Below are 27,309 nucleotides of genomic sequence, written 5' to 3' on the forward strand. Positions count from 1 at the left end.
AACTCCACAGTTGGGTGGTTCCAGTTTTTTACAATAGAGGTTTAAAACTCCAAGCTGGTAATATGATAAAAATAACTGCATTAACACTTAACTGATTCCTTACCAAAGACTAGCACTGTTTTACCTGCTTGGCCCACTAACCCTCTCAACCCCCAGAGGGAGACCATCTAGGCCTCAGCGCTGGAAGGTACTGTGGTGAACAGGAGAGCACACAGCCTTTTAAGGAGGCTGATTGCTGCCAGCAAGAAAAGAGGCCCAGTGGAGTCAGAGGTTCTGATTCTTCAAGTTAGAAACCTAGATTTTTTGAAAGCTCAAAATCTTCCGAGTTTTCAGTAAGGCTGACAAAGTCAATCTTCAGGAGTAATACTGGAGGCCAAGTGCAGTTCAAACAAAACCCATCTGGGGGCTGGATACAGCCCACAGGCAGCTGGTTTGTCACTCTGGTTTTTGAGCACTGGCTTTGACTTTTGAGTTAAGAGGTGCTTCTGTTGTCTCTGTTTATTGGTCCCGGTTTTACAGCCTCGTCTCCTCTTTTAGAAAAATCCAGGCTCCTGAAACAACTCCTTCTTGATTTTAATGGCTCCCTGAGACCTCACGTACAGTGGTCACTACTTGTGTGGACATGCTCCAGCTTGGTCAAGGTCTCTCCTTACAGTGTGGGCCCCAGGGCAGCACCCACGTTCACAGTGAGGGCTGAGGCTGTAGGGGCAGAGGTACGATGCCTTTGTTTCTGTGACCCGGACCTCTGGTTCCTCACCTCAAATCTGTGCTTAACCAAAATCCTCAGACATCTCTCAGTGACTTGCTGTCATGCCCCATCCTCCCCATCCTGTACACACACAGCTGATTGTCTAAACCCAGGCACACGGCGTTAGTCTACCCTGCTAAATCTCATCTTGTTGGTTTGGGCCTAAAAGCCTCATCTATTGACGTAATCCTGGTTTCTGATTTTGCCCTCTGTCAACTGAGGTGAACCTCTCAGCTTTCTGAAAAGTACTATTTTGATAAACATGTGTTCTGGACCCTTGAGAAAGTTGCTGATAAAAAAGTTGTTGCATGGCAGAGGGATTGAGCAAAAGCTGTGGTGCAGGAGACACAAAGCCCCCCCCCGCCCGCCCTCAACTGGCAGTCCATGAATTAATGCCCTGTAGCTATAGTGAAGTCACCCAGCTCCCATGGGCCCATATTTCCCTCTCCTATTTGCCAGATGACTATGATACTTAATCTTGTGTTTTACGAAAATTAAGATTTTATGTTTATAAGCTTTCTCAATCTCTGAAAATAGTGCTCTTATCAAATATAATGAGTGTATTTGGGATATTGTATTCTTTTTAAACTCCTTCTTTTCTGAAGGCTCACAAGCTATTTAGTAATCTAGTCTAACAATTTTATGAGGGGCCCATGCAACATTTCAAAATTCATCCTTTAATCCTATTTGCAAATAAGGAAAATATTTTCCTATTTTCAGTTCTTGGTGCATCCTTTATTTTACTTGATTTCTAAATCTTGTGAATCTGACACTGCTGTAGGAAATTTGTTCTATAACTAGAAATATAATGGCCTTGAAGACTGGACCTTACTTTCTAGTGCTTTTTTTCCCTTCTTAAGTGTTCTCAGTGATTTGGATTTTATTTTTTTATTTTTATTAAAAAATTTTCGAAGTTTACTTATTTATTTTGGGAGAGAGCAAGCAGGGTAGGGGCAGAGAGAGAGGGGAGAGAGAAAATCCCAAGCAGACTGCACAGTCAGCATGAAGCCCGATGCGGGGCTTGAACTCATGAACCGTGAGATCACATGACCTGAGCTGAAATCAAGAGGCAGATGCTCCACCGACTGAGCCACCCAGGCGCCCCCCAGTGATTTGAGTTTCAATTCATACACTTTTCAGACACTCTCTGTCCCTTGGTATATGAAGATGGAGGACAAGTGGGATAAAGGTTAACGCGATGGCCTCCTATCAGGGCAGCGTGGAGCTCCTCTTTTAGTCTGGATGCACACCTGTTAAATATGCACTTGTTGGAACCCACACCACGCAACTACACTGGCTACTCTTCCATGCATCCCCAATTTAAAAAAATACCTTATTTCTTATTCCCTTTTACAGTCTCAACCCGCCCACAGGAGTATGCCAATTCTTGATCTGAACTCTTTTTCAGAATTTTTTTTTTTTTTTTTTGAAATGCGGTTCCCAAGTGTCAGGGTGCAGGTCTACTTGTTTCTCTCCCATTCTTACACAAACTCTAGTACAAAGTCATTACCTTTTGCAACATTCAAAGTCACAAATCCCATCCTTCAAACTGCTAAGGAATAGATCCAAATAATAGTTCCCCTCATTTGCTTCCTCTGTCTTCTGCAAGAGATTGTTTGCCTGCCAAAATTTTATCAAATGCTTGTTGCCTTTAGTAGAATGTACGTTGGAACTATATCGAGTGGTGTAAATCCCCATCACAATGACACTTTGCCTTAGGGCTGGTTTAGAAGTGTGGATTAGGAAAGCACTGTCCATGCCCTCCCCTCTGGAGCATTACTCTGTTCTGGAGGCTGCTCTTGAATTTGGCCCCTCACATGCATTTCCAGTTCTCCAGCACTTCCAGCCCACCCAGGAGTACCTTCTTTCTTTTCAGTGCTGCTAATACCTAATGTTTTTCCTTTTTTTATGAAGTAATTCTGTTCTAGGTCTTATCATACCCAATTCCCCAGGTGAAGACTTGAGGCTGCTAGAATAAGCTACAGATAAGACCCATCAGGAGGGTGTGTCCTATTGACCACTCTGCTGAAGGTGACCCTTCATTTCTCTGCTCCTCACTTTTTTTGTGATACTATTCTCTCCTGGAAATTTTCCTCTGCCTCCCTCCCTCTCCCTCTCTCTCCTCCCAAGCCAACTCCTCAGATGTGATTCTCTGGAGCAGTCTGTCCCTGACTGTTTTCTCATTAACCTCTACACCCCAGGAAATCTAGCAGGTCCCATGCTGAATTAGTCCACCTGCTTTATGTGGGGATCCAAACCATCCCCTGCCACTGCCTATGATCAGGCCGTCACTTCCTCCCACTGCCCCTTAAATGCCTCCATCACCTCCATTCTCACTGTGTGTGTACATGTGCGTGTGTGTCTCACACTCTGCCATGTGGAAGCTTTCGTGGTTCTCAAATGTGATGTGCTCTTTTAGAGCTTGGTCCATGAGCAAACACTGTCCTCTCACTTGCAATATCTTATTCATATTTCTACTCCCAGGGACTAGGACAGTGCCTACCACATGGCAGGGACACAGTAAACGATGACAAATGCACACTGGTTTTGCATGGCAAAACATACTACATAGTACTGTCTGACTCCTTTTCCTACGCTCTTAAGTGTCTTAAGACAAATGGAGGAAATTAAAGATCTTCCCAGGAAAAAGAACCAAAGATTCCACCAGAGAAGTCAGAAATGGGACTGTTACAGCTTTAGGGAGAGAGGTCACTTTTTTGAAGGTGTATATAATTTGAGAATAAAACTTAATAATGATATTAGGAAGTCATAAGTCTAAGAGAGAAGGTATGCTATTGTATTTATTACCAACTATATCTGTTACTTGAAAATAAAACTAAATTTCACTGGTGAAAGAATGAGGTGTAAAATTACTTTTCCTTAGGCAGCCCAGTCCTCTCCATCAAATGCTGATACTTCCAGAGAGGAGAGATGGCGAATGCCATTGTGGCTATTGTTCTATTGAAGTGGACGTTTATTTCAAAAAGCCACCATCTGTTTGATTCAGGGTGAGTTCCTCCTAATGGGCACACTGTATGTTGTGTGGCCACCTTTTCCCTGAAACAAGTTAGTTGAGGAGGAGAACGAAAGCCCTGGCTCCAATAATTTGGGAACTTCCATCAGTCGAGCATCGTTTAATTTTGGAATCTTTAGTTGGCTTTGGAACTGTAAACATAAAATGTGGCAAGCTTCCCATTTACAACATTCTAGGCACGGGAATAGGCCCCCTGATTGCCCATGAGGGACAGAAAAAGCAGATGGCAGGTGACTTGGCCCTCGTCACTCAGAAGAGCAGTGGCCATAGGATGAGGGCTCCACTTGAAAGATTTGATTTAGCCTGCTGAGGAAGATACCGGAAAACTCAGGAAGGACAAAGGGGCTGGCCTGAACGGTTACTGAGGGTGCTTTCCAAATACATCCCTATCGTGTTCACTGTTTTTTTCTTGATCATGTACGACAATGGTATTTTTCAGTCTTCTGTGAGCCTTCACCACACAGTTCCAACTGTTTGATCATTTAGCCAAGGGTACCCCAAACAAGAACTCCTTTGATATTGATTCTAAGCTGGATTTACTGCTTAAAAAGGTTCCAGAGAGGCAAATCCATGCCAACAATGTGCCCAGTCCTCTGTTTAGTAAGAACTGGTATGCTTTCTTGAACGTTACTGAACAAAATTGATACATTACTGCTCACATTTCTACTTCTAGTTAAATATTATATAAAACTGAATCAAAACTGACACTATTTAGGGTGCTTAAGTATCAACCATTAGGTGGGGAGAGGATAGGAGATATGAATAACCATTGCAAACTAATTCCATCGGCTTTTTTCTTCATTTGTCTCAGGTTCAATGCTTGGCTATCTATGGTCAATATAAAAACAAAACAAAACAAAACAAGTGCTTCCTCTCTAAAGGACTGAAAGAAGGTCTGAATTAAACAACATGTCCCTTGTTCATAAAATAGTCATTCTGGTACCCGAATGATGTTTGGATGAAATGAGCAGTTTGGTGATGTTCTACTTCACAACTGTAACCTTAATATTAGAAACAAAATGGGGACACAGGAATGCCCACATAAAATGGCTGGTATTTACAAAGAAATTTCCCGTTCTTTGTCAGCACCCACAACTATATGTAATATCTCAGGGAAACAGATAATAGCAATGCTTTCTCAGAAATCTGTTCTCATAAATGAATTGTGCCTTCTAGGCCCATACATGCAAGCTGCTTCATTCCTTATTGGGTCTTGGTTCATAGGCCAATGAAATGTTGCCAAAGGATATACTGCCTGGCTTTAGGAAGGGAATGAAACATAATAAATACCTAGGAACAGAATTCCCCAACTCATACTGGGGGAGGGAGGTGGTCTGGAATGGGTACCAAGGAGGGCTTCACGGACATGTGACCTGAGCATCTGCACAGTGCTTACAACGGGCCCTGCTTCGTTGAATGCTCTGTTGTTGCTCTCCTGAAGTTCTCAATAATTTTATCTTTGATATCGTGTTCTGCACTTGAAGTCTGGTGAGACAATGGAGCATGCTCATGGGCAGAGGAAATACATACAACATATGGTTGTTGGAACCATATGGAACCATAGAACATGCTGGTTCCTTGCACAGCCTTAGCAGTGTCCCAGGAGCAAGACTGTGGTGGAGCCACAATGCCTGGTCAGAGGGACTCAGAGACGGCACACAGGAAGTGTGTCACCACCAAGCCTGAGTAAGTGGGGAGGCTGACTATCTTGAGAGGCCATACTTTCCACCTGAATTGGAACTTGCTTTGAGCACAGAAAATAAGCAGTGTTGTCCTAAGGAATAAGAATAACCAAGAACCCCTACAGATCCTTAGTTGTATTACTGTGTTAGCCAACAATTTACTCCGAAATGATGACAGAGATGGAAGGGGAAAAACAGAGGGACGCCCAGTTCTTTTTTCTGTTAGTCCTTTCTTACTCACCAGTAAACTGAAGGAAGATGGTTGGTTACATATTGCATATGAAGAATGAAGTAAAAATAGGTAAGTTAGTTTTGTGCTGCGTTTTCACTGTTAAGAGCAAAATATATCCATGTATGAATTACAAAATATGAACTGTGTAATTGTGATTCCATATATGAGCTAAATACTTTTATATTTGCATATTAAACTGGGATTATACAATATAAATACCGATAAATATTAATGCTAATTATTTAAAATTTTAATATTTCTTGACTTCAATTGGCATTAAATAGCAAATAAAAAAACACCATGACAAGTTGAGAGAAAAACTGTGAAGGAATGGAAAAAGGTTTATATTGTAGCATCTTTTAAGGCACTTCTCCCTCCCTGCTTTTTGAATGAGGGCCTCTAGATTTTCATTCTCTACTGGGAGCCCTGGGTTATACAGCCAGCACTGGTTTCAGATATGTCCAAAGTATTACTGATCTTCTCAGCCCTAGGGAGGACTTGCAGGGGTTGGGGTGGTTGCCCCTAGTACCGGGCAGACTTGATGCTGTACTAAGATTAGAACTTTCAAGGTGGGCCACGAGATGACAGAGTTAGGGAAGCTCGGCCTCCTCAGGTATCCCCCAGAAACCACCTCTGCTGGAAGCTTGCCCTTGTGTCTGTCACGGGTACTCTGATGGGCTCAATCATGCATTAGATCCTAAAAAACCTGAGTTTACCACTTGAGAACACTGACGTCTGCGCTTGCTAGAGTGCCCTCTTCCTGGAATGCTATCCTCCTCCCTGGGGACTGCTTCCCTGTCATCCCTCCAACCTCAGCCTACATGCTTTCTCTGCAGAGAGCCCTTACCCTGGCCCTGTTTCACTCCCACTCTCTATTTAGTTGCTTTATACAACGGTGTTAGTTTGTGCATCTTCTCTGTGAAGTGCGTGACAAGAACCCCATCTGCCTTGCTCCTTGTGTATCCCAAGCTCCTGGCACTGGGCTCGGCAGTTCGTGAGTCCACACGGTTAGCTAAATGAGAATACAAAGGGACACTCGCAATTAGGATGTATTAGGTTATTCAGTGTTTTTCAAAATTCAAATCTAAGACTTATCTCAACGAAGCAGTAAATTCCAGAACTCAGCTGCTACACAAATCAGTTCAAACTTTTGCCAAAGCATGTGAGGACCAGGATGTTTTAACAAAATGTTAAGGGAACAGTTAATTATTAATAGCCTCAGCTGACATCTATAGGTATTTAAAAAGTTTAAAAATTAGTAACCAGTAATGTTTTAAAGAATAAAAGTACAAAAAACCCTCTTTTTTCTTTTTTCTTCTATTTTTCTCAACTATTCTTATTATTATACTTTTGGTTTCTGGCCTGAGTATTAGAACTTTTGTAAGCAGAAATTACATAATAGAGTACTTAAGTGATTGCAAAGTTTTCCCTATATCTTTATAAAAATTATATATAGTATTTTATTTCTTAAGTACTTTATTTGAACTGCACAGATTAAATCTTCTCAAACTATAAGATAAAAGAAAAATACTTAAATTTTTAAAATAATGAGCAACATAATAGGTTTTGTTACTTTTCCTGTCTTAACTTCTACCAACTTGTCCTCTGAGATGTCAACCTGGCTATTTTATGAGTTATTGAAGAATACAGTATTTAATAACCCACATTAACATCAGTAGCCCTGGCTGGCATCCACATTTATCTAATGTGATTCCTTGAAAAGTTTTTCAAGTGACACTGAATCCAATCTTTTGAAGTTTTAACAGTATTGTTTTCCTTAAACCTGATTATTCTGATGCTATATTGATTCTTCTTTGAGAAAGCGGTGTTGAACAAAATAACGAAGCATGTATTTTGTAATGAGAAGTTTGATAAGTGGGGAAAGTGGCGTGACAAAAATCACAATGGACTTACATGGAGTGGAATTTTCTTCTTTGCAAATGATTTTTACTTGCTTTGGTCCAAAATACTTGACTGATGAGTGTCCGGCTCATCCTAGTTGACATGCAAGCTGACAAGCCAATTGCTGAATAGGTCTTTCTCATCTCTGCCAAGAACCTCTTTCAAGCGTTTGCAAAATAAAACCCCCCATGCTGAAGGCTGAATCGACACCAGCTATAAGATTAAGTCTAGAGTGCTGTGGATATCACTTCGAAGAATGCCATCTCCCAAACACGCACCACCAGCCTGGACAAAGCGCGAAGGAGCATGCAGAATGGAATAATGCTGCCCTGGCCCCCAGGGAGGGACCAGATGGGACCTAATAGCTCTTTTCTACTACTAATTTCTATGATAATTCCAAGTTGCCACATGGCATATGTATTTTTTTTTTAAATCTAAAGACAGAATATCAATCAACACAGTGACCAAGATTTTAATGAAAGGTATTTTTCATGAACTGTACCTATTCACACATGATATTTCTCACCTACCCTCAACCCCCTTTCAGCAACACATCACTAATGGCTGGAATGGGACAAGTATAGAGAGAGTTCAAACACAGTATGTTCATATTCATTGTCAATACCAATTAGAAACAAAGAGATTCTAAGTTTTACTAGGAGGTCAGATGCCTTTTGCATCAATTTTAGGAAGTCACCTTAGTTTCCTTTTGTTATAATCAGACATTATACCTAGGCATAAATACTATAGCATGCCAACTGATGTCTGAGAAAAAAATTACAATAGTGAAATTTCTCCTGGTTTTAGAGCGATCAAGGGTTGGTGAAGATTTGGGAAAAATTACAAAAGGATTTTTAGCCATTCTCAATGATAAGTCCCCATGCAACTTCACTTTGCCTTTCCCTGTACCCTCAACCAGATGCAATTTCCCCCTCCTCTGACCTTCTAGAAGGACATTTGTACTTCTCCACTGGTACTTGCCACATTCTTTGATTGATTAGAGTCATTTCATTTGCTGTTGGTTTCGGGTAGGTACTCTGGGTGACCCTGTTATATTTTCCTCGGCATCCTACCTTCTCCACACAATAGACTGAAACCCACAGGGATGGGCAGAGGGGATCCTGACCTCAGGCAAAAACACCAAGAACAGAGGAGCCACTCTTGACAGTCACAGCTTCTTGGCACAAACCTATGTGACTAAATTATGAAAATAAACTCTTCTGGAGGTTGGTGAAGCACAGTGTTATTATATTTAAGATAAATTGACAGACGGTCTGAAGATCATACAATGTCATTTTCAACACACATTAAAAAACTTTCTCTCTTCCCTTTTCAACCCAGGAACTACTTACCCCTCATGAAAAACTGCCAGAAATCAGGATTCCGGGAAGGTTAATAGGTTACATACTCCAAGCAAAAAGATACAAGCTCTGGTAGAGTGGGATGAGGCACTTCACAGCCCTGCTGGCATTGATGCACGTGGCACATATAAGGCTTGGCAATAGCTTTCCACTCACTATGGCTCCATCAAACAGAGGCCCAAAAAATGGAACCTGTTAATTCAAAACAAAAAAACACTTACTTTTCAAAAAACCAGTAAAAGCCAAACCAAAGACCTGAGAACAGCTGGTGGATGTCTTGGACCTGTCATGACCACACAGACTGTCAACCACAAAGAGATGCTGATCTTAGCAGGATACACGTTGAGGGCTTCGGATCAAGCAACACAGGTCTGCTCCACAATACTCCTCCACTATGAACTCTTCAGCAAAACTTCTCATGACAAATTATGACTAAGTTTTTTCCCCCTTGTGTTGCCATTTAGAGAAATAGCATTACTCTTTCTAAATGTCTACATCACGTGGATTATGCACAATACACCGCTGCACCTCATCGCACACCTCTAGCCTTGCATCCTTCTGAAACCAGTGTGGAACTGGCAGTGTTTCTGCATGGATCCCGATGCCTATTGACTCTTAAAGGAGATAGTGACTATCGCTGGTAACAGCTACAAAGTCCTACTTATAGTCCTCATTCTTAAACCTTCTTTCCTCTGCTTCTAAGATAATTGTGTTATCCTCATTTCTTTCTACTTCCTTATTAGAGGCTTGGCTTTCTTTCACTGGACCCACTTTTACAATGTGAGCAACCCACAAGGTTCTGGTGCCTGTGTTTTCTGGATTTCTTTCTTCTCTTCCCCCCCCCTCTCTCTCTCTCTCTCTTTTTTTTTTCCATTAGAAATTCATTAACTCCATTTACCAATATGGAGATTGTCAGCTCCATGAGGTCAAAGACTGGGTCTGCTTTGTAAGTCATGTATTTATTCACTCTCGCTTGTTAATCATTTATTAAAAATATTTATTATGTGACAGACACTGTTCTATTCCCTGGGAACACAGCAGTGAATAATAAAATTCTTCATTTCGTTGAGCTTAGAATTTATTGGAGGTTTGAGAGGATAAAGAGTACATAAAACAGAAAATATAAATATAAAATATATACATAAAATATGTATCAGGTAGTAAAAGAGCTAAAGTGAAAAATAAAGCAGGAAGAGCAATAGGATTCTTTTTGAGGGGGGAAGTCCTCCAATTTAAAAGCACGTGACTAGGGATGGCTTCAAGGAGAAGATGACATTTCAGTAAAAGTTTGATGGGAGAGCACTCCAGGCTGAGGAACAAGCAAATACATGGCCCTGTGGTGAGAGTGGAATTACTATGGTTAAGAAAAAGCAAGCAAGCCACAGAGGATGTAGCTCAGTTGAGCAAGAAAAAGAACAGAAGGAGATAAAGCTGGATAGGTAATAAGAGGGGTCTTATAGGAAATTTTAGAGATTCTGGATTTCTGCTGTGCACAAGATTAAAGCCTTCTGGAGGGTTTAGGGAAGTGGGAGATCTGATCTTATCTTCATTTTATTTATGTATTTAAAATGTTTATTAATCTATTTTGAGAGAGAGAAGGAGAGACAGAGAGAGGGAGAGAGAGAGAGAGAGAAAATCCCAAACAGGCCATGTGCTGTCAGTACAGAGTCCGATGTGGGGCTTAATCTCCATGAATGGTGAGATAATGACCTGAGCTGAAATCAAAAGTTGGATGCCCAACCAACTGAGCCACCCAGGCACCCCTAACCTACATTTTAATGGTATGTTCTGGCTTTTGTGTTGGGAAAATTGCAAGTAGTAGGCATTATGGAGACCAGCTAGGGAACTAGTGAAGAATCTAGGCAAGAGATGATGATGGCTTAGAACAGAATGGTGGCAGAAGTGGGGAGAAGTGGTTGGTTTCCAGAAATAGTTTGAAGGGAGATAGGATTTTCTGAGGATTACTAATGAAGTGGGAGAGAAAAAGAGGCATCAAAAGTGATGCCATGGTTTATTCCTGGCAATAGGAAAGTTGGAGCCACCTTTTCCTGAAATGGAGAGGACCAAAAGGGAGGGTGACTGTTTCAACTTTAAACATGCTAAGTTTGAGATGACTATTAGATATCCAGAGGTGATATATGGAGATGGCAGCAGATATATCAGGCTGGAAGTCAAGGGAGAAGCCCAGATTGGAGATTTTCAAGAATTATTTATTTATAGATGGTATTTACAGCCATGAGATTGGATGATCAGATGAGTAAGAAAAAAGGTTCAAGGACTAATCCTGTGGCCCTCCAATGTTTAGCGGTTGAAGACATGAGGAAGAATTATCAAAGAAGATTGAGAAGCAATTGCTGGAGATGGTGGAGAGAAACCTCCAATGAGTAGCACTGTGCCTGGCACATGGTTGGGATGCAAATACTGGCTGAATGGGTGAAACTGTTATTTTAAATAACTTAAATTATGTAACAAATACAGGTCTCCAGAATAGGTCTTTTAACTTGTGTCGAAGACTATTTACTTGTGGAATACCTTTTCTGTGGTTGGCACTGGGAGAGGGGCCGGGGAAAATGGAAGACTCTTTGCTCAAAGGAGAGGACATGTGAAGCTGACATAAGAAAACTGTGAACTAACATCCCTCAACAAAGATGTAAAAATAATTTACAAATTCTCAGCAAATTAAATACAGCAATATATATAAAAGACACTGTATCTTGACCAAGTAGTATTTTCCATAAAAAGCCAAGATTGGTTAAACAATGATAAATCCATTAATAAAATTTACTACATTAATAAAATAAGGAAGAAAAACTGTATGACCTTCTTGATACATACAGAAAAAACATACATAGGATCAACTCTCATTCATGATTTAAAAAAATTCCCAAAAAACTGGGAATAGAAGAGAACTTTCTCAATTTGATGAAATCTTAAAGGAAAAAAAACCTGTAACATAAATGATGGTGAAATATTAAATGTTTCCCACCTAAGATCTGAAAAGGCAAGGATGTCTGTCACATATTCAACATTTTTGAAAGTCCTAGTTATTACAATAAAGAAAATAAGAGAAAGAAAGGAAGAAAAAAAAGGAACCTAAAGATTAGAAAGAAGTAAAGTTATTTATTTAGATAACATGATTATGAACATGAGAAATCCAAAGGAATTTAACTAGACAACTGGATTTTGAAAGGTCACAGTATATAATATACCCTCCAAATCAATTATACTTCTGAATGTTAGCCACCAACAATTGGAAAATGACTTGAAAAAAGTGTTTATTTATTTTTGAGAGAGAGAGAGAGAGAGAACCCAAGTGGGGGAGGTGCAGAAAGAGAGGAAGACACATAATCTGAAGCAGGGTCCAGGCTCTGAGCTGTTAGCACAGTCTGACGCAGGGCTCAAACTCACAAACTGTGAGATCATGACCTGAGCTGAAGTCGGATGCTTAACTGACTAAGCCACCCAGGTGCCCCAGAAAAAGACTTTTAAAAATAATAACAGCATCAAAACCATAAGATAACTAAGAATAAATTTGATAAAAGATATATATATTATCAAACATTGATAAATTAAAGACAAAGACAACCTAAAAGATGGAAAGATGTACAATGTTCATGGATTGGAAATTTCCACATTGTTAAGATGTCAAGTCTGCTGAAAGAGAGCAATAGATACAGCACAAAGCAAATAAAAATCTTGGCAAGCTATTTTTATAGACATAGATAAGCTGATTCTAAATTCATATTAAAATGGAAAGACTTAAGTTAGCCAAGACAATAAGATTTATATTACCTAATTTCAGGGCATACTATAAAATTATCCTAATTAATATATAATAACATTGGCACTAGGAAAGACAAATATATCAGCAGAACATAATGCAGGGCCCAAGAATTGATCCAACTGATTTGCAATAAAGGCAGCACATCAATTTTATATGGAAAGGGAAGTCTGTTTCAAAAAAGGTCCTAAAACAAGCAGATAGTCATATCTAACCTTGACTTCTACCTCATATCACACACAAACATTTAGATGGATTATATATCAAAACAGTAAAGCTGAGACTACAAAGTTTCTAGAAGAAAATATATGAGAAAATCTTCACAATCTTGGGTCAGGCAAGGGTTTCTTAGGGTATAAAAGGTGCCAATCATAAAAGAAAAAAAATAAATTGAACTTAATAAAAATGTAAAACATTCTGCTCATAATGAAAGTGAAAAGGCAAGTCACATATATTCACCAAACCGGACATACCCTCAGTGTTCATCAACAGGAGAATGAATGAAAAATTTGTGGTATATTCAACTAATAAAAAATTCCACAGTAATGAAATGAACAAACCACAACTACATGTAACATCATGGGAATGACCCAAATATTATGCTGAGTGAAAGAAACAAAGAAGAAACAAAGACACAAAGAAGTTCACATAATGTAATTCCATCTATAGTTCAAAAACAGGTATAACCAATCAATGGTGACAGAAGTCAAAATAGAAAAGTGGCTACCTTTTTGAGAGATTAGTGATTGGGATGGAGTGTAAGGAGATTTCTGATGGCTGGCAATATCCTATGTTTACATCTGGGAAGCATTAAATAATGTGCTTTGAAAACATCAAGTTGTACACTTATAATTTGTACCCTTTTCTTTATTAATGCTATATTAAAAATATTTTGTAAAAAACAAGCAAGTATATAGAAAGTTTGAACAACACAATAACAAACTCATCCTCATGGATACATACAAAATATTTCACCCAACAATTGTAGAAGACACATCCATTTCAAGCATGCACAGAACAGTTTTAAAAACTGACCATATTCTAGGCCAACGATCCACAAATACAGACTATGGTGCCTATTTCCAAGCCTGGTGCCTTTTCTGTAAGGCCTACAAGCTAAAAATGGTTTTTCCTTTTTTCAACGGTTGAAAAAGATATTTTGTGACATGTAATAATTATATGAAATTCAAAATCAGCCAAGAATAAAATTGTACTGGAACAGAACCACAGTCCTTCACTTACATATTGCCTATACTTGTTTTCACACTGCAATGGCAGAGTTGAATAGCTGTCACAGATACTCTGTGGGCCACAAAGCCTAAAAGATTTACCACCTGATCCTTTATAGGAAAACTTTGCTGAGCCCTGTTCTAGGTCGTAAAGCAAGTCTCAATTTCAAGGGGCTGAAATCATACAATCTATATTCTGTGCCCAAAGACACATTAAGTTAAAAAAAATTGCAACACAAGAATACCCAGCACAAACATCTATGTTTAGAAATTAAGAAACATACTTTAAAAAAAAATTTTTTTTTTACATTTATTCATTTTTGAGAGACACAGAGCACAAGTGGGGGAGGGGCAGAGAGAGAGGGAGACACAGAATCTGAAGCAGGTTCTAGGCTCTGAGCTGTCAGCACAGAGACCGATGTGAGGCTCGAACCCATGAACTGCGAGATGGTGACCTGAGCCGAAGTCGGACACTTAACCGACTGAGCTACCCAGGCGCCCTGAAACGTATTTCTAAATCACTCAGGGGTCAACAAAAATACTAACTTAAAAGTATGTCAAGTTAAATAATCATGAAAATAGTAGATATTAGATGTTGAAGCAGTAACGACAGGGAATATGTGGGATTAAATGCTCATATGAGCGAGGAATAAAAACTGAAACTTAATGAGATAGGCACCCACCTCAAGAAATATTTAAATCCAAAAGAATAATTCAAAAGAAACTGGAAGGGAAGAAATAATAAAGACAGAAGTAGGCTTAAATGAAATAGAAATAAACACACAACAGAGAGAATAACCAGGATCAAAAGCTGGCTCTTTGGAAAAAGGCTAATACAATTAATAATCAGAACCATAACCTGGCATTTCATCCATCACGCATGTATGTTCACAACAAACGAAAGTTTCTGACTCACAACTGCCCTCTCCCAGCATGATGACCAGAGCCTGAGATTAGTAAGATTTCCTCACCAGTTGCAAGTTAGGAGATGCCTGTGGAGTCCCGATCACATCTGGGAGAGGCAGCACAAACCTAGAAAGCGTAGCCCATGTGGTTTTCTCCTTAACAGGCCTGCGTCCAGGCCCAGAACCACCCAGGTTCTCTCAGCCAGATATCACGAAAGTGGAGAAAGCTTTTTTTGTGGAGAAGTGATGTCACTGAAGTTCATCCTGAAATACTGCTTAGCGTGCCAGCACGAGGAGGTATCCAGCTGCTGCAGCCAGGGCAAAGGAGAATCTTTGGGACACAGAAAATGAGCTGGAATCTCCAGTTGATTTGTGGGAATTAATATCTCACAGACTCAGTCCAGACATCTTGATGTTCCAAAACAAGGTAGTGAACAACCGAGCTCTCTTCAAGTTCCTCGTGGATAACTCTAGCTTCCAGAACTGCAACACTGCCACGTGCAGATCTACTGAGATCCAGGCCACACTGGGAGCTATACGTGCAGAGTATGGGTGGCTTGACTTGCCCAGTTTGGTCAGTTATACAACCTGTTTTGAAAACTGGGGGCTTGTGTTCGTAACAAAAATATGGCCATGATTTTTGCACCCAGCTTTTTGGCACTGCTTTTATTAAGCAAGAGGAGGGTGACAATGCACAGGGTCAGCTTCGAGTTTCTGCTGGACTCCACACATATGCCTGTAAAGTGTACACAGGATGTGTACACAGAACCACAAAAATGTGAACAGCCTTTCATTAATGAGCATCCACATACAGGTGTGAAAACGAACACCTTTCTGGGCTCAAAGACGTCGAGACAACCAAGAGTCAAATTCTGGACTTGGTTTGGCTGCCAAGAAACCAAGTCTCCTTGGTAACTTACTACACTTACATATATGGACATATTCAGAGCCCAGGAGAGGCATGGTATGTCCTACTCCCCTCACAGAGTGGCTGACACATTCAAATGCTATATTAATCCCTGAAGTGGCTTGCAAATAGTACTATCTTAATGACAGACAAGGTAGGAAAACCGTATAATATTGAGATAAGGGTAAAAACTTTAAGAGAAGTATAAGCTATGTTTCTGAGAGACTGTTTATTTCCATATATTTTAATCTTTATATTATACAAATACATTTTCTAAATAATAGAAGATAGTTTTGGGGGAAAATGGATTATAGGACTCCAAACTCTTGCCTGAAAAATTTGAAAAATACATAGAATCTTTCTGGGTCAAAAGGGAAGAGATTTCAGATTTCCTGTTTACTAGTTATGTATTTGCCTGCTTTGATCAAAGCCCCAGTAAGGCTGTAGTGGAATACAGAGGTAAATAAGTCAGAACTCTTAAGCATAAACAGTTCATAGGGGAGATAAAATTATACATTCAAGAAGGCCAATAAAGGAAAAGGAAAAAAAAAAAGCTTTAGGATGGGTACAGATACAATGTTCTGGAACAGCAGAAAGTCCTCTTCTAGCTGAGAGACGCCACAGAAGCCATAGTGTGGGAGGTGGTCATGACTGTGGGTATTGGCAGAGATGTGTGAAAGGAGAGGGGCACTCAGACAAATGGTAGAAAGCAGAGCCAAAAGGGTGAGAGGGCACTGGCTCCCTTTGCTAAGGTGGTGTCCCCACAATGTATTCTGAGAGGTGCTAATCTTGCCGAGCATTAGTTGGTGTTAGATGCATTATAGGGAAGTAAAGACAAAGACTGTGGCTGGATGAGGCAAACGGCTGCACACAGACTTGGAGGGACTTTCTGTATCCCAGTGGGAAGTCAGAGGCAGAGCCGCTAAAGGGAGAAAGGCAGGAGAGGAGGCTGGAAAGTGCACTTGAGGACTGGGAAGACCTACAACAGGTATCTAGGGGAAGGTGTGAAGCATCAGTACCACTCAGAGAGAAATGAAAAGACTCAAGAATAGCCATGGGGCTAAGCTCACCAGTGCTGGCTTTCCATGTCACAGCATGGCATGGCCAAAGATATTCCTCTGGAGAAGCTCAACTCCAGTTACTCCAAAGCCAAAAGTGCCTGTCAGTAAGGGATTCTCCTGTCAAGAATTGATCTGTACAAGACCAATGGAACCACAGAGCACATGAGAGTGCTTAGAATTGAACACATTTTACTTTTTATAAAATTTTAATAAAGTTTTCAGTCTATGGACTCAGTCTTTCTGGTGAATAACATAACTGCTATTGTTTTTGCCAGTGGGAAAGTTATTGTACTTCAATGCAATTTTTTAACCAATCTATCTGTCACTGATGCTGACATCTGAAGCATAACTTTATGGGTCCAAATATACTCTTTCAGTCCACAAGTTCATACTACAGGATTGTGAACTTCCCAGAGGGAGAAACTAGCAGGTCCTGGAATCCTTGATGGCAGAAGTAGAAGAGCCCTTAAAGATCATCTGTTGTTCCCTTAGAACAGATGAGGAAAGGGGAAGGCATGACAGTGTCCTCTGCGAATGTGTAACTCTATAAGGGCAATGCTCTCTGAGGAGGGACCAGCTGGAAAATGGCTCATTGGACTTGGACAGGTTTCTTGAAAGAAAAGCAAAAACAGACTTACACTCTATTTTGCAGAGCCTGGGGTAGACACAGAAAAAGAACTTCCAAATAGGGAGAAAGTCCCCTTAGGGAACAATCATGGCATATCTATGAATGTCTTTTATAGTAGGTTGATTCATTAACTGGGCCTAAAACTTCTCCTTTGATGCCTTTGGAATCTATGATTTTTAGTAACTGGAGATTAAAGTAATATACATAATTAACTGATCTATTTTGGAATTAATTAAGAGGTTATATCAAGACAGAATAACAAATGAATCATAGAACAAGAGGTTAAAGAGCCCAGAAATATTTGATTTTTAATGATAAGCCCAATGGCTGGGGCTACTGTTATTAAACTCCCTCTTCTGGGCCAGGTTATGAGCTCAGTGCTCAATGTGTGTGTGTGTGTGTGTGTGTGTGTGTGTGTGTGTGTGTGTGTGTGTGTGTACGTATGTATAAAGTATATAATTCCTGCAACAATTCCATGAGGCTGACACTTTGTCCCTGTTTTACAGAAAAAAAAAATGTGGTTAGACTGCCTGCCTTTCTAAGCTCATCAAGGTCAGCATCCTCACCATGGGGCCATGGAATCTCTCAGCTCCCCCAGCCTTCCTCTCCCCATCCCAGGGCCAGTAGATAGCTTTCCTCACTCATGAAGCTCATGTCCTGTGTAAGGACTTTGTTCTTTCTGTCCTCTTTGGTTGATGCTCCTGCTCCATTCAGGGTCATCTCTTGGGGAACTTAAACATCACCCCCTAGAGGAACTTTCTCTGCCCACTTGTAATGCCCCTCTTCATCCCTGATAATTTTCTTGCTCTGAAGACAGGGTTTGTCTGGCATTAACACAGTTAGTCCTGATCTGGGTTAGTGTGGGATATCTTTCTCCATCCCTTTACTTTTAATCTGTGTCTTTATAATTTAATGTGGGTTTCTTGTAGACAACATAGAGTTGGGTCTTGTTGTTTTTGTTTTAATCCACTCTGACAGTCTTTTTTCTTTTAATTGGTACATTTAGACTCTTGATATGTAAAGTGATGACTGATATAGTTAGATGAATATCTACCGTATTTGCTACTGTATTTCACTTGCTCCTCTTGTTTTCTACTCTTTTTCTGCTTTCTCTGATTTTATTGAGCATTTTATATAATTCCAGTTTTTCTCTTAGAATATCTATGATACCCTTTTTTTAAAAAACTTTTTTCAGTGATTGTTCTTGAGTTTGACATATACACTTACAACTAATCCAGGTCCTCTTTCATAGCACTATCTTGCTTCACGGGCAGTACAAGTACTTTACAACAGAGCATTGCCAATTCTTCCCTTCCATCCTCATAACTGTCGCTGTCATTCATTACTTATCCAATCACTGAATACATAGTTGCTATTTTTATTTGGAACAGTTATCTGTTAGATCAATTAGGAATAAGAAACATGAAAGATTTCATTTAACTTCATTTATTTCTTCCCTAATGCTCTTCCTTTTTAAAGTAGATCTCTGTTTCTGATCTACATAATTTTCCTTCTTGATGAGTTTAACTTTTTTTTTGTAAGGCAGGTCTATTGGCCACAAGTTTCCTAAGTTTTGTCTGAGAAAGTCTTTATTTTTTCTTTCACTTTTGAAGGACACAGAATCCTAGGCTAGCAGGTTTCTTTCTCACAACAATTTTAATGTTTTAATCCACTTGCTTCTTGCTTATATGATTTCTGAAGAGAGGTCCACTGTAATATTTGGGCTTGCTCCTCTACAATTATGTTTTAACTCTGGTTTCTTTCAAGATTTTCCCTTTGTTTTTGATTTTTGGTAGTACCTTAGTCTGGGCTGCTATAACAACGTATCATACACTGGGTGGTTTATAAACAACAGAAATTAGTTTCTCATAATTCTGGAGGCTGGGAAGTCCAAGATTAAGATGTCAGGAGACTTGGTGTCTGGTGAGAGCCTGCTTCCTGCTTCACAGATGGCTGTCTCTGTGTCCTCACATGGAGGAAGTGGTAAGGGAATGCTCTGGAGTATCTTTTAAGACTGATCTCATTCCTGAGGGCTTCACCCTGATGACCTAATCACCTCCCAAAGTCCCCATCTCCAAATACCATCACACTTGGGGGTTGAGTTTCAAAAAATGAATTCTAGAGGGGCACAAATATTCAATTTATAACATATAGTACAAATATGATATACCTAGGTATAGATATTTTAGTATTTACCCTACTTGGTATTTATTCCCTATGTTTTCTGCATCTGTGGTTTGGTATCTGTCATTAATTTGAAAAATTCTCATGTATATTAAAATATATTATATAAAGTATATTTACTTATAAATTCAAATATTTCTTCTCTACCATTCTCTTCCTCTTGGTATTCCCATTAGGTGTATATTACACCTTTTATAATTGGCCCACAGGTCTTCAATGTTTTGCTCAGCTTTTTTTTTTTATCCTTTTTCCTTTTGTAGTTCAGTTTCAAGGTTTCTACTGACTTATGTTTAAGCTCACAGTTCCTTTCCTCAGCTGTCCAGTTGATTGATGAGCATTCTTCATTTCTGTGTTTTTTTCTTCTAGCATTTCAACTCTTTCTTAGAGTTTCTATCTCTCTGCTACATTGGTCATCTCTTCTTGCATGCTGTCCACTTTTTCTATTATAAGCCCTGACACAGTAATCATAGTTATTTTAAATTCCTGGTCTGATAATTTCAAAATCTCTGCCAAATCTGAGTCTGATTCTGATGCTTGCAAGCTCTGTCTCTTGAAGCTGGGTTTGTTTGTTTGTTTTTGACTTTTAGTATGCCTTGTAATTTTTTTTTTTTTTTTGTGGGAAGCTAAATAGAATATACCATGTAAGAGGAACTGAAGTAAATCAGCCTTTAGTGTGACACTTTATGTTTGTCTGTCTCGGAGTTAGGCTGTCTTTATTGTGTGCTGAAGCTGCAGATGATGGTGTCAAAGGCTAAAATCTCCTTGTATGCCCGTGTTTTTGTCTCCCCTGTCCCTCTTAAATAAGGTCTTAGATGTGCGGTTCTTTCAGTTGTTAGTGTACAAATGTCCTTTTGATGTAGTGATAAGGTGTGGGGAAGAAGTGTCCCACAGACCTATGATCAGGTCTCAGTCTCTCAGTGAGCCTGTGTCTCTGGGCTGGGACCTTCACAAGTGCTTCCCACTCCCTGCCAAACACACATACTTCCTCCTTATGTGAGACAGCAAAGCTAGAGGGAGCTTGAGTTGGTTCTGGTAAAACCCCAGTAGGTAAGGCTCTGGTAAAACACTTTCTCTTGAGGACAGATCTCATTCAGAAGAACAGAATGCTCTAGGTGTATTTCAAAATGGCTTCTTTCCCTCCCTCTACTGAAGCATGATGGGTTTTTCCTCATCATGTGAGAAAAGTGGTAGGTTTTGTGAGAAAGTGGTAGGACTCCTAGAGGGAAAACACACAAAAGTGTGGGGGTCTCCCAAAGACCAGGCCCTTCTTGACTCTAACTCTCAAATTTGTGTACATGGAGCCTCCAGCAATCGGTAAACTAGAGCTGACATTTTCCTATCTTGTCATTGATTCCCCAGGGGTTTCTGTTCCTGGCCTTCTGCTATGGCAAGTTGTGACTCTCTGTCACTACAATTTTGGGAGCAGTGGTTTTCCTTGTGACTTCAATTCTCTGATGCATCAAAGAAGCGTTGTTGATTTTCAGTTTGTTCAGCTTTTCTCATGTTGTTAGAATGGGAGTGATGACTTCTAAGTTCCCTACATGTTGGATTGGAAACTAGAATTCACCCTACATGAATTAAAGCAGCTGCCTTCTGGTCCATCCTATCACTCTGTTTTATCTTCTTTATAACACCAAAGCTCCTATCTGAAAGTCTCTAATTGAACTGTTTACTTACTTACTTGTTGGCTGTCTCCCTTACTAAAACTGGGATTCCGGGGATATGAGATTGCCAGCCCTTGACACAGTATCTGGCATGAAGCAGCCTTAATAGATATGCTGCCTGAATGACTGACAGAAGGCGTCCAGATCCTGAGGCTCTGACCACTGGCCATTAACCAAGTCTGTTGTCCCCCCTGTACATTTCTAGAACAAGGTCACATTGTGACTGGCTATCATTTGCTTCATGGAGATGCCTGAAAGGCCAGGATGAAAGGGCTATGGTGTGGTCTTAGGTCTTGAGCAGGCTTCTGCTGCTACACCTCTTCTTCCATTTAGTGGGTCTGAGAAAAGGCTCCACAGTTAAAACACAGAGATGTAAAAACTGCAAAGATTGGCTAAGCCTATTTTGAGATCAGCACCTAGAAAACAGAGGAAGAGTCACACCTGAGGAGACTCAGACAGGAACAAAGAAGGATGAAACTATTAGTTTTACTAATTATAACAAATGAGTGTCTCTCCTCAGTACTTGCAGGGTTAGGGGAAGTGGGCATCTTTATTCCAAAGAGGAAAATCAAGGAGCTATTTGCAGTCTAAAATTATTCAGCGTTGCCCAGTCCAGGTGACAATTATAACAAATAAAAAAATAAGAAAGAATAACCCTTCCTATTTTTAGTAACACCACACTTAAAAGAATTTTAAATATATTCCTTAGATAATAAGTGCAATTCTTTTTAAAAAAATTTTTTTTTAATGTTTATTTATTTTTGAGACAGAGAGAGACAGAGTTTGAGCAGGGGAGGGGCAGAGAGAGAGGGAGACACAGAATCTGAAACAGGCTCCAGGCTCTGAGCTGTCAGCACAGAGCCCGACGCGGGGCTCGAACTCACGAACTGTGAGATCATGACCTGAGCCGAAGTTGGACGCTTAACCGACTGAGCCACCCAGGCGCCCCAATAAGTGCAATTCTTCCTACGATTTATGCTAAAAGCAGTCCATAATCAGTGACACGCAGTTGTAATGGAAGTACATATGAAGAAACCCAGACAACAAAACCCCCTACAACAACAAACAACAAGCTAATGAATTTCAAGGACAGCACAGAAAATAAGCCTTTCAGGATAAGTTCTTGGATTCCAGGGGCAGTGGCCTTGTTTCCTTCTCACAGAGGAGTTCTGTGTGCTTGTGACACCCTGACCAAAGGATGGGGAGAACACGTCTGGTCTCTTGTCCAGAAGGTCCTTCCTACAGAGGCAGCTCAGAGGTCTTGGTTTCTGACACAAAACGGGCTCTACCATTTGCCACTCGGTGTATGTTCACGTAAGCTGGCTCTGGCTGCCAAAGGAGGGAGGATAAGGATAAGGCAAAGGAGAGAGAGACGTATATATCAAAGGACAACTGAAAGAAAAAAGGGAAAACAATGCCAACTTTTGAGAGAAATCAATGCAGAAAGAATTCTCAATAGCCAAATTGTTGTAAAGGATAAAACAGGAGCTCAGAGTTAATAATAGGCTATAGATTTTTTTCCATCTGTATTGAGGCTTATCTTATAAATAAATGTTCTTTATTATTCTTTGGCAACTGCTTGTGGGTGACTCAGATAGTCTTTCAAAAACCAGACAAAAGAAATAATATAAATCCCTTGCATCCAGGGAATTCCTCTAATTAGGAGTGGCAATGAAGTAGAGAAGAAATTTGTTTTTGATATAACATCTGCAAATGACAGCTGCCTTTCCCCAAGTTCCCAATGTCATTCCTTTACTAAGAGAGCCCCAATAACAATTAACAATAAATTACCAAAACAGAATCTATTGCAGTAACCCATTTAATAGTGTATCTTAGGGGTGCCTGGCTGGCTCAGTCAATAGAACATGTGATGTTTGATCTCGGGGTTGTAAGTTCAAGCCCCATGTAGGGTGTAGAGATTACGTAAAAAAATAAAATCTTAAAAAAAAATAATGTATTTCAGTAAATTCTGGTTATTCAGTGTTTTCAGTTATCTTTTTATTTATTTATTTATTTTGAGGGAGACAGAGACAGCATAAGTGGGGGAGAGGCAGAGAGAGACGGGAAAAGAGAGAATCCTAAGCAGGCTCCACAGTGCCAACACTGGGCCGAATGCAGGGCTCGAACCCATGAAGCTGCAAGATTATGACCTGAGCTGAAACCAAGAGTCAGATGCTTAACTGACTGAGCTACCCAGGTGCCCCTCAGTTTTCTTTCAAAATAAATGCTTCTTCACATATTAGGAAGTTAACAAGTTATTTTCCCTGAGAATTTCCCAGAGTGTTTTAAAGGATATGACTTAATCTCAAAAAGGTTATTTGGTTGGGGTTGAGACAATTATTTAAGAAAATTACACATATGAAATAAAAAGAAATTTCCATAACCATGTTGCAGTGAAACATAGTCCATACATAATGAAGCCACACTAGTAAAAGATTTCCTTTCAAACACAGGTGCAAATACTGGCCATTCTTGACCTTGCATCTGCAAATGCCCTTATGATTTCTGGTGGATCAACCTTAACCAGCATTTCTAGGCACTGGCTCCAGGTGAAGGTCCTGGGCTAGCTGCCTTCCTAAAGAGGGATGCGCACACGCATGCACATGTGCATACAGTCACACACTCCCAGTAGCTGCTGAGCCTGCAAGGAAGCCAAATACCACCTTGACAGCAACGTGGTGAATTGGGGCAGCTTGGGGAAAGGACAGGCATCTGGGAACAGGATGATCCAACAGGGCCCATCATCTTAAAGGGGCACTTAAAATCCCTAAAAAGGACTTCAGAGAGACCTCTGTCCCCAGTGAGTGTTACAGCTGAGGAAATAAAAGTCCAAAGAAATTAAGAGACCTGCCCAAGACACCCCACCCACTTGTGGCAGCACAGGAACTGGAACTCTGGCCCCCTACCCGGTCTCCTAGCATTCTTTCCTGCCTATACTGCTCAGAAGTGACTGAATCATCCATTTTTCTCCCACGTCCAAATCTACCAAGGCCAAGAAAGTAGAGGTTGGAGGACATTAACACGTCTTTTCATTTACAAAACCGACATTCTGGCTGAGGTGATGAAGAGGACCCTTGGCTTCACCAAAGCTGCCTCTTGTCTTAACTGCTCCCGGTCAAGGCTGCTTCAGCACATCCGCCCTCTGGCCAGTCGCTAGCCAGTCACTAATGTGCCTGGAGGTAAACATGACAGAAACACTGAAACCTACCTTCACAAATTCATAAAGGCAAAAATGTTTTGAGCATCAAAATTATTTTCAGTTACTGAAAAAGAAAAGCAACACGGGTCCTCACTGCAATATGGAAGCTTTATGAACCCCTTTTTTACAGAACAAACACTTTTAGGCATTCATGTTCTGCTCTATATGCAAATCTTCCCTGACTTAGTAATAAAAGTAGAAGTAAAAAAAAAAGCCCAATCTGATAGCAGCACATTTCTTTTCTGTGACCAAAGACTACTGTGTCAATGTTTATAGAGGTGAACTTACTTTGAAAGTAATTTAGCAATGAAATCATGTGGCTAAACACACTGATATTTATTTATTTATTATTTATTTATTTATTTATTTAAGTTCAATAAAAAGCTCAAGAAGTGAGTGGCCTCTCAGATGCAAGGGTTTTCTGTGCTCACACAAGCACACCCACATTTCTTCAACATACCATTTTGCAAGTGCTGTGTATTATTAAGAGGAGGCGGATTCTGCCAGGCACATAATTTGTATATTTAAGGGAGGTGTATGGAATGAAAAAGCGAAATATGTTAAATTTCAAAGGACTTGGAAGCAATGCTGCCTGTGAGCTTGTATTACAAATAGCCCTACATTATTACATACGCTATTAATGAGGCTGAGTGAATGAAAGTACAATTTGAATATGCATGACTCTACCCAATGAGCAGGACTTTTGTGTACTGATGAGGTTTTTTTCCCCCCCTCCTAAAAAAGGATTAAAATTATTCTTAGAGAAGTATGGCTGCCCAGAAACCAGTAAAATAAATGGACTTAGACCAGAGTCATACTATATTCAGCTGAAATATACAGGTGCTAAAAGAAATGCCTTTGACTCTACCTACAATTTTTGAAACTTGTGCATAATCCTGTCCTCCTCCAAAAGCATATTCCTCAATTTCAAGTGGCTGCATCAATACAATTTTTAAACAAAAATAACAATTTTGGTGGAGACCCGTAAAAGTAGGCAAGGTTAAATAAACCGTTTGAGTACAAAGCCTTTACTTCCACAGTGAGGAGCACTAGTTAAAAGACTGGGGAATGGGTAAATTATTGCACCAAATGGCTGAGAATTAATCTCTGCTGACTAGCTGTAATCTAACGAGGCGTCTGTGTCCCAGGGAGCCCGCAGCATGTCCCTGGCGGTATGTGCAGTGTGTCGAGTCTGCGTGGCACCCTTTGTCCTCGCTCACAGGCGGCCTTTCCCCTCATTGTCCATAATATCCTCATGCATCTGGGACGCGTGGAATGCATTCATACTAACAGACTTACCATTGTTTTCTCTCAGAAGCTTTGTTGAGCAAAGACTGCATCACGGTTACTGATAATTATATTGCTTAATTAATCAAGACAAAAAAAATTTGCAAATCATTGCCTGGTTGCCAAGCAGGGAGATAAAAAATGACAACAATACAAGCTGAAGCAATATAACAAAAGTAACAGCTATCTGATCAGAAATTCTTATATAATGAAGCTATTAATGCTAAATCGGTTAATGTTAACATTGCTCCAGGTGTCTCTACTTAGATGCAAACAAAAAGGCTAACATTATGGATATAAAAGGCCAAATGTTGCCATGGATTCTGTAACCTGATAGAGAGGACAGCCTTTTCATTTGATTAGGGAATGCAATTTAAATACCAGGGACTGAAGCCAAACAAACAGACTTTCCCTCCACAAGCCTCTTGCATTCACCCTGGGGTCAGTGGTTGGTGAACAAAAGGTCAGCCACACTTGCCCTGGAAATGTCTGGATTAATTTTATTACATTGTAATGGTTTGTACTTTAAATGTGGGGATAACGCTAAATTTCCAGTTGGTCATTATTCTCTTCTTCCCTTTAGGCTTTTTGAATTGAAATATTAAGACAGCGATTTGCTCAATTCATCTTGTCAAAATTTATGACCAAATTTATAAAACTTACATTCTCTAAAGAAATTTTAAAAAGGTATGTTAGTACTTGTTTTCATGTGTTAAAAATTTAATACCTTTTTAAAAATCACTTTCAAAGAAAGTTTAAAGTGTCACTCTTCACACTATAAAATGAATTGAAATACCTTTTATATTTCTTTATTTACTACAAAAATAAAGGAGATGTTTTTAGGATGCTAAATGATGTTTTACAGGGCCATGTTGAAAATGAACTAATGAAGCCAGTTAATCCATACTAAATATTAAAGAACCACATTTTCCCGATTTGGAAGCTATAGGACACGAATCTAATATTAATGTTTTTGCTGAAAACGTTAGTGTTCTTCCTGGACAGGCACAAATGTTATTAGCACTCAGAGCCATTTTCTTACACGAGAGTGAAAACTTCACACACACAAAAACGTGAATCAAATATAACACCAAAGGGTCGGTTAAGTGTCTGACTCTTGATTTCAGCTCAGGATATGATCTCATGGTTTGTGGGATCAAGCCCCACCTCAGGCTCCGTGCTGAAAGCATGGAGCCTGCTTGGGATTCTCTCTGTATCCCATTCTCTGCCCCTCCTATGCACGCATGTGTGCAGTCTCCCTCTCTGAAATAAACAATAGAAAAAAAAAAAGAAAGATAACACCAATATTTACTATGAAGAACTTGAGGCATCTTCACTCCCTGAATAGAAAAGAGGATTTTCTTTATGTCAGGCGCCTCACCGGCCAGAGTGAGACTTTCCTGAATTCAGAAGGTGACCCACACTGTGTCTAGACTGAGAAATGATAAGCATGTTACACTTGGGATTCATTATTTACTCTCTTTTCATGGTAGTGACTGTAATAG

The 27,309-nt window shown here is 39.9% G+C and overlaps 1 protein-coding gene across 3 annotated transcripts in view; it reads right to left on the bottom strand.

The window, feature by feature from the left end:
- Nucleotides 1–27,309, bottom strand: part of RALGAPA2 (Ral GTPase activating protein catalytic subunit alpha 2) — a 322,390-nt gene that overhangs the window by 76,580 nt on the left and 218,501 nt on the right. For all 3 annotated transcript variants that reach the window (XM_047854052.1, XM_047854051.1, XM_047854050.1), the window contains exon 37: nt 9,024–9,151. In XM_047854052.1, the coding sequence (XP_047710008.1) occupies nt 9,024–9,151 (128 nt within the window). The remainder of the gene's footprint in view (nt 1–9,023; nt 9,152–27,309) is intronic.

This window comes from Prionailurus viverrinus, chromosome A3, assembly GCF_022837055.1.
Source record: "Prionailurus viverrinus isolate Anna chromosome A3, UM_Priviv_1.0, whole genome shotgun sequence".
NCBI lineage: Eukaryota > Metazoa > Chordata > Mammalia > Carnivora > Felidae > Prionailurus > Prionailurus viverrinus.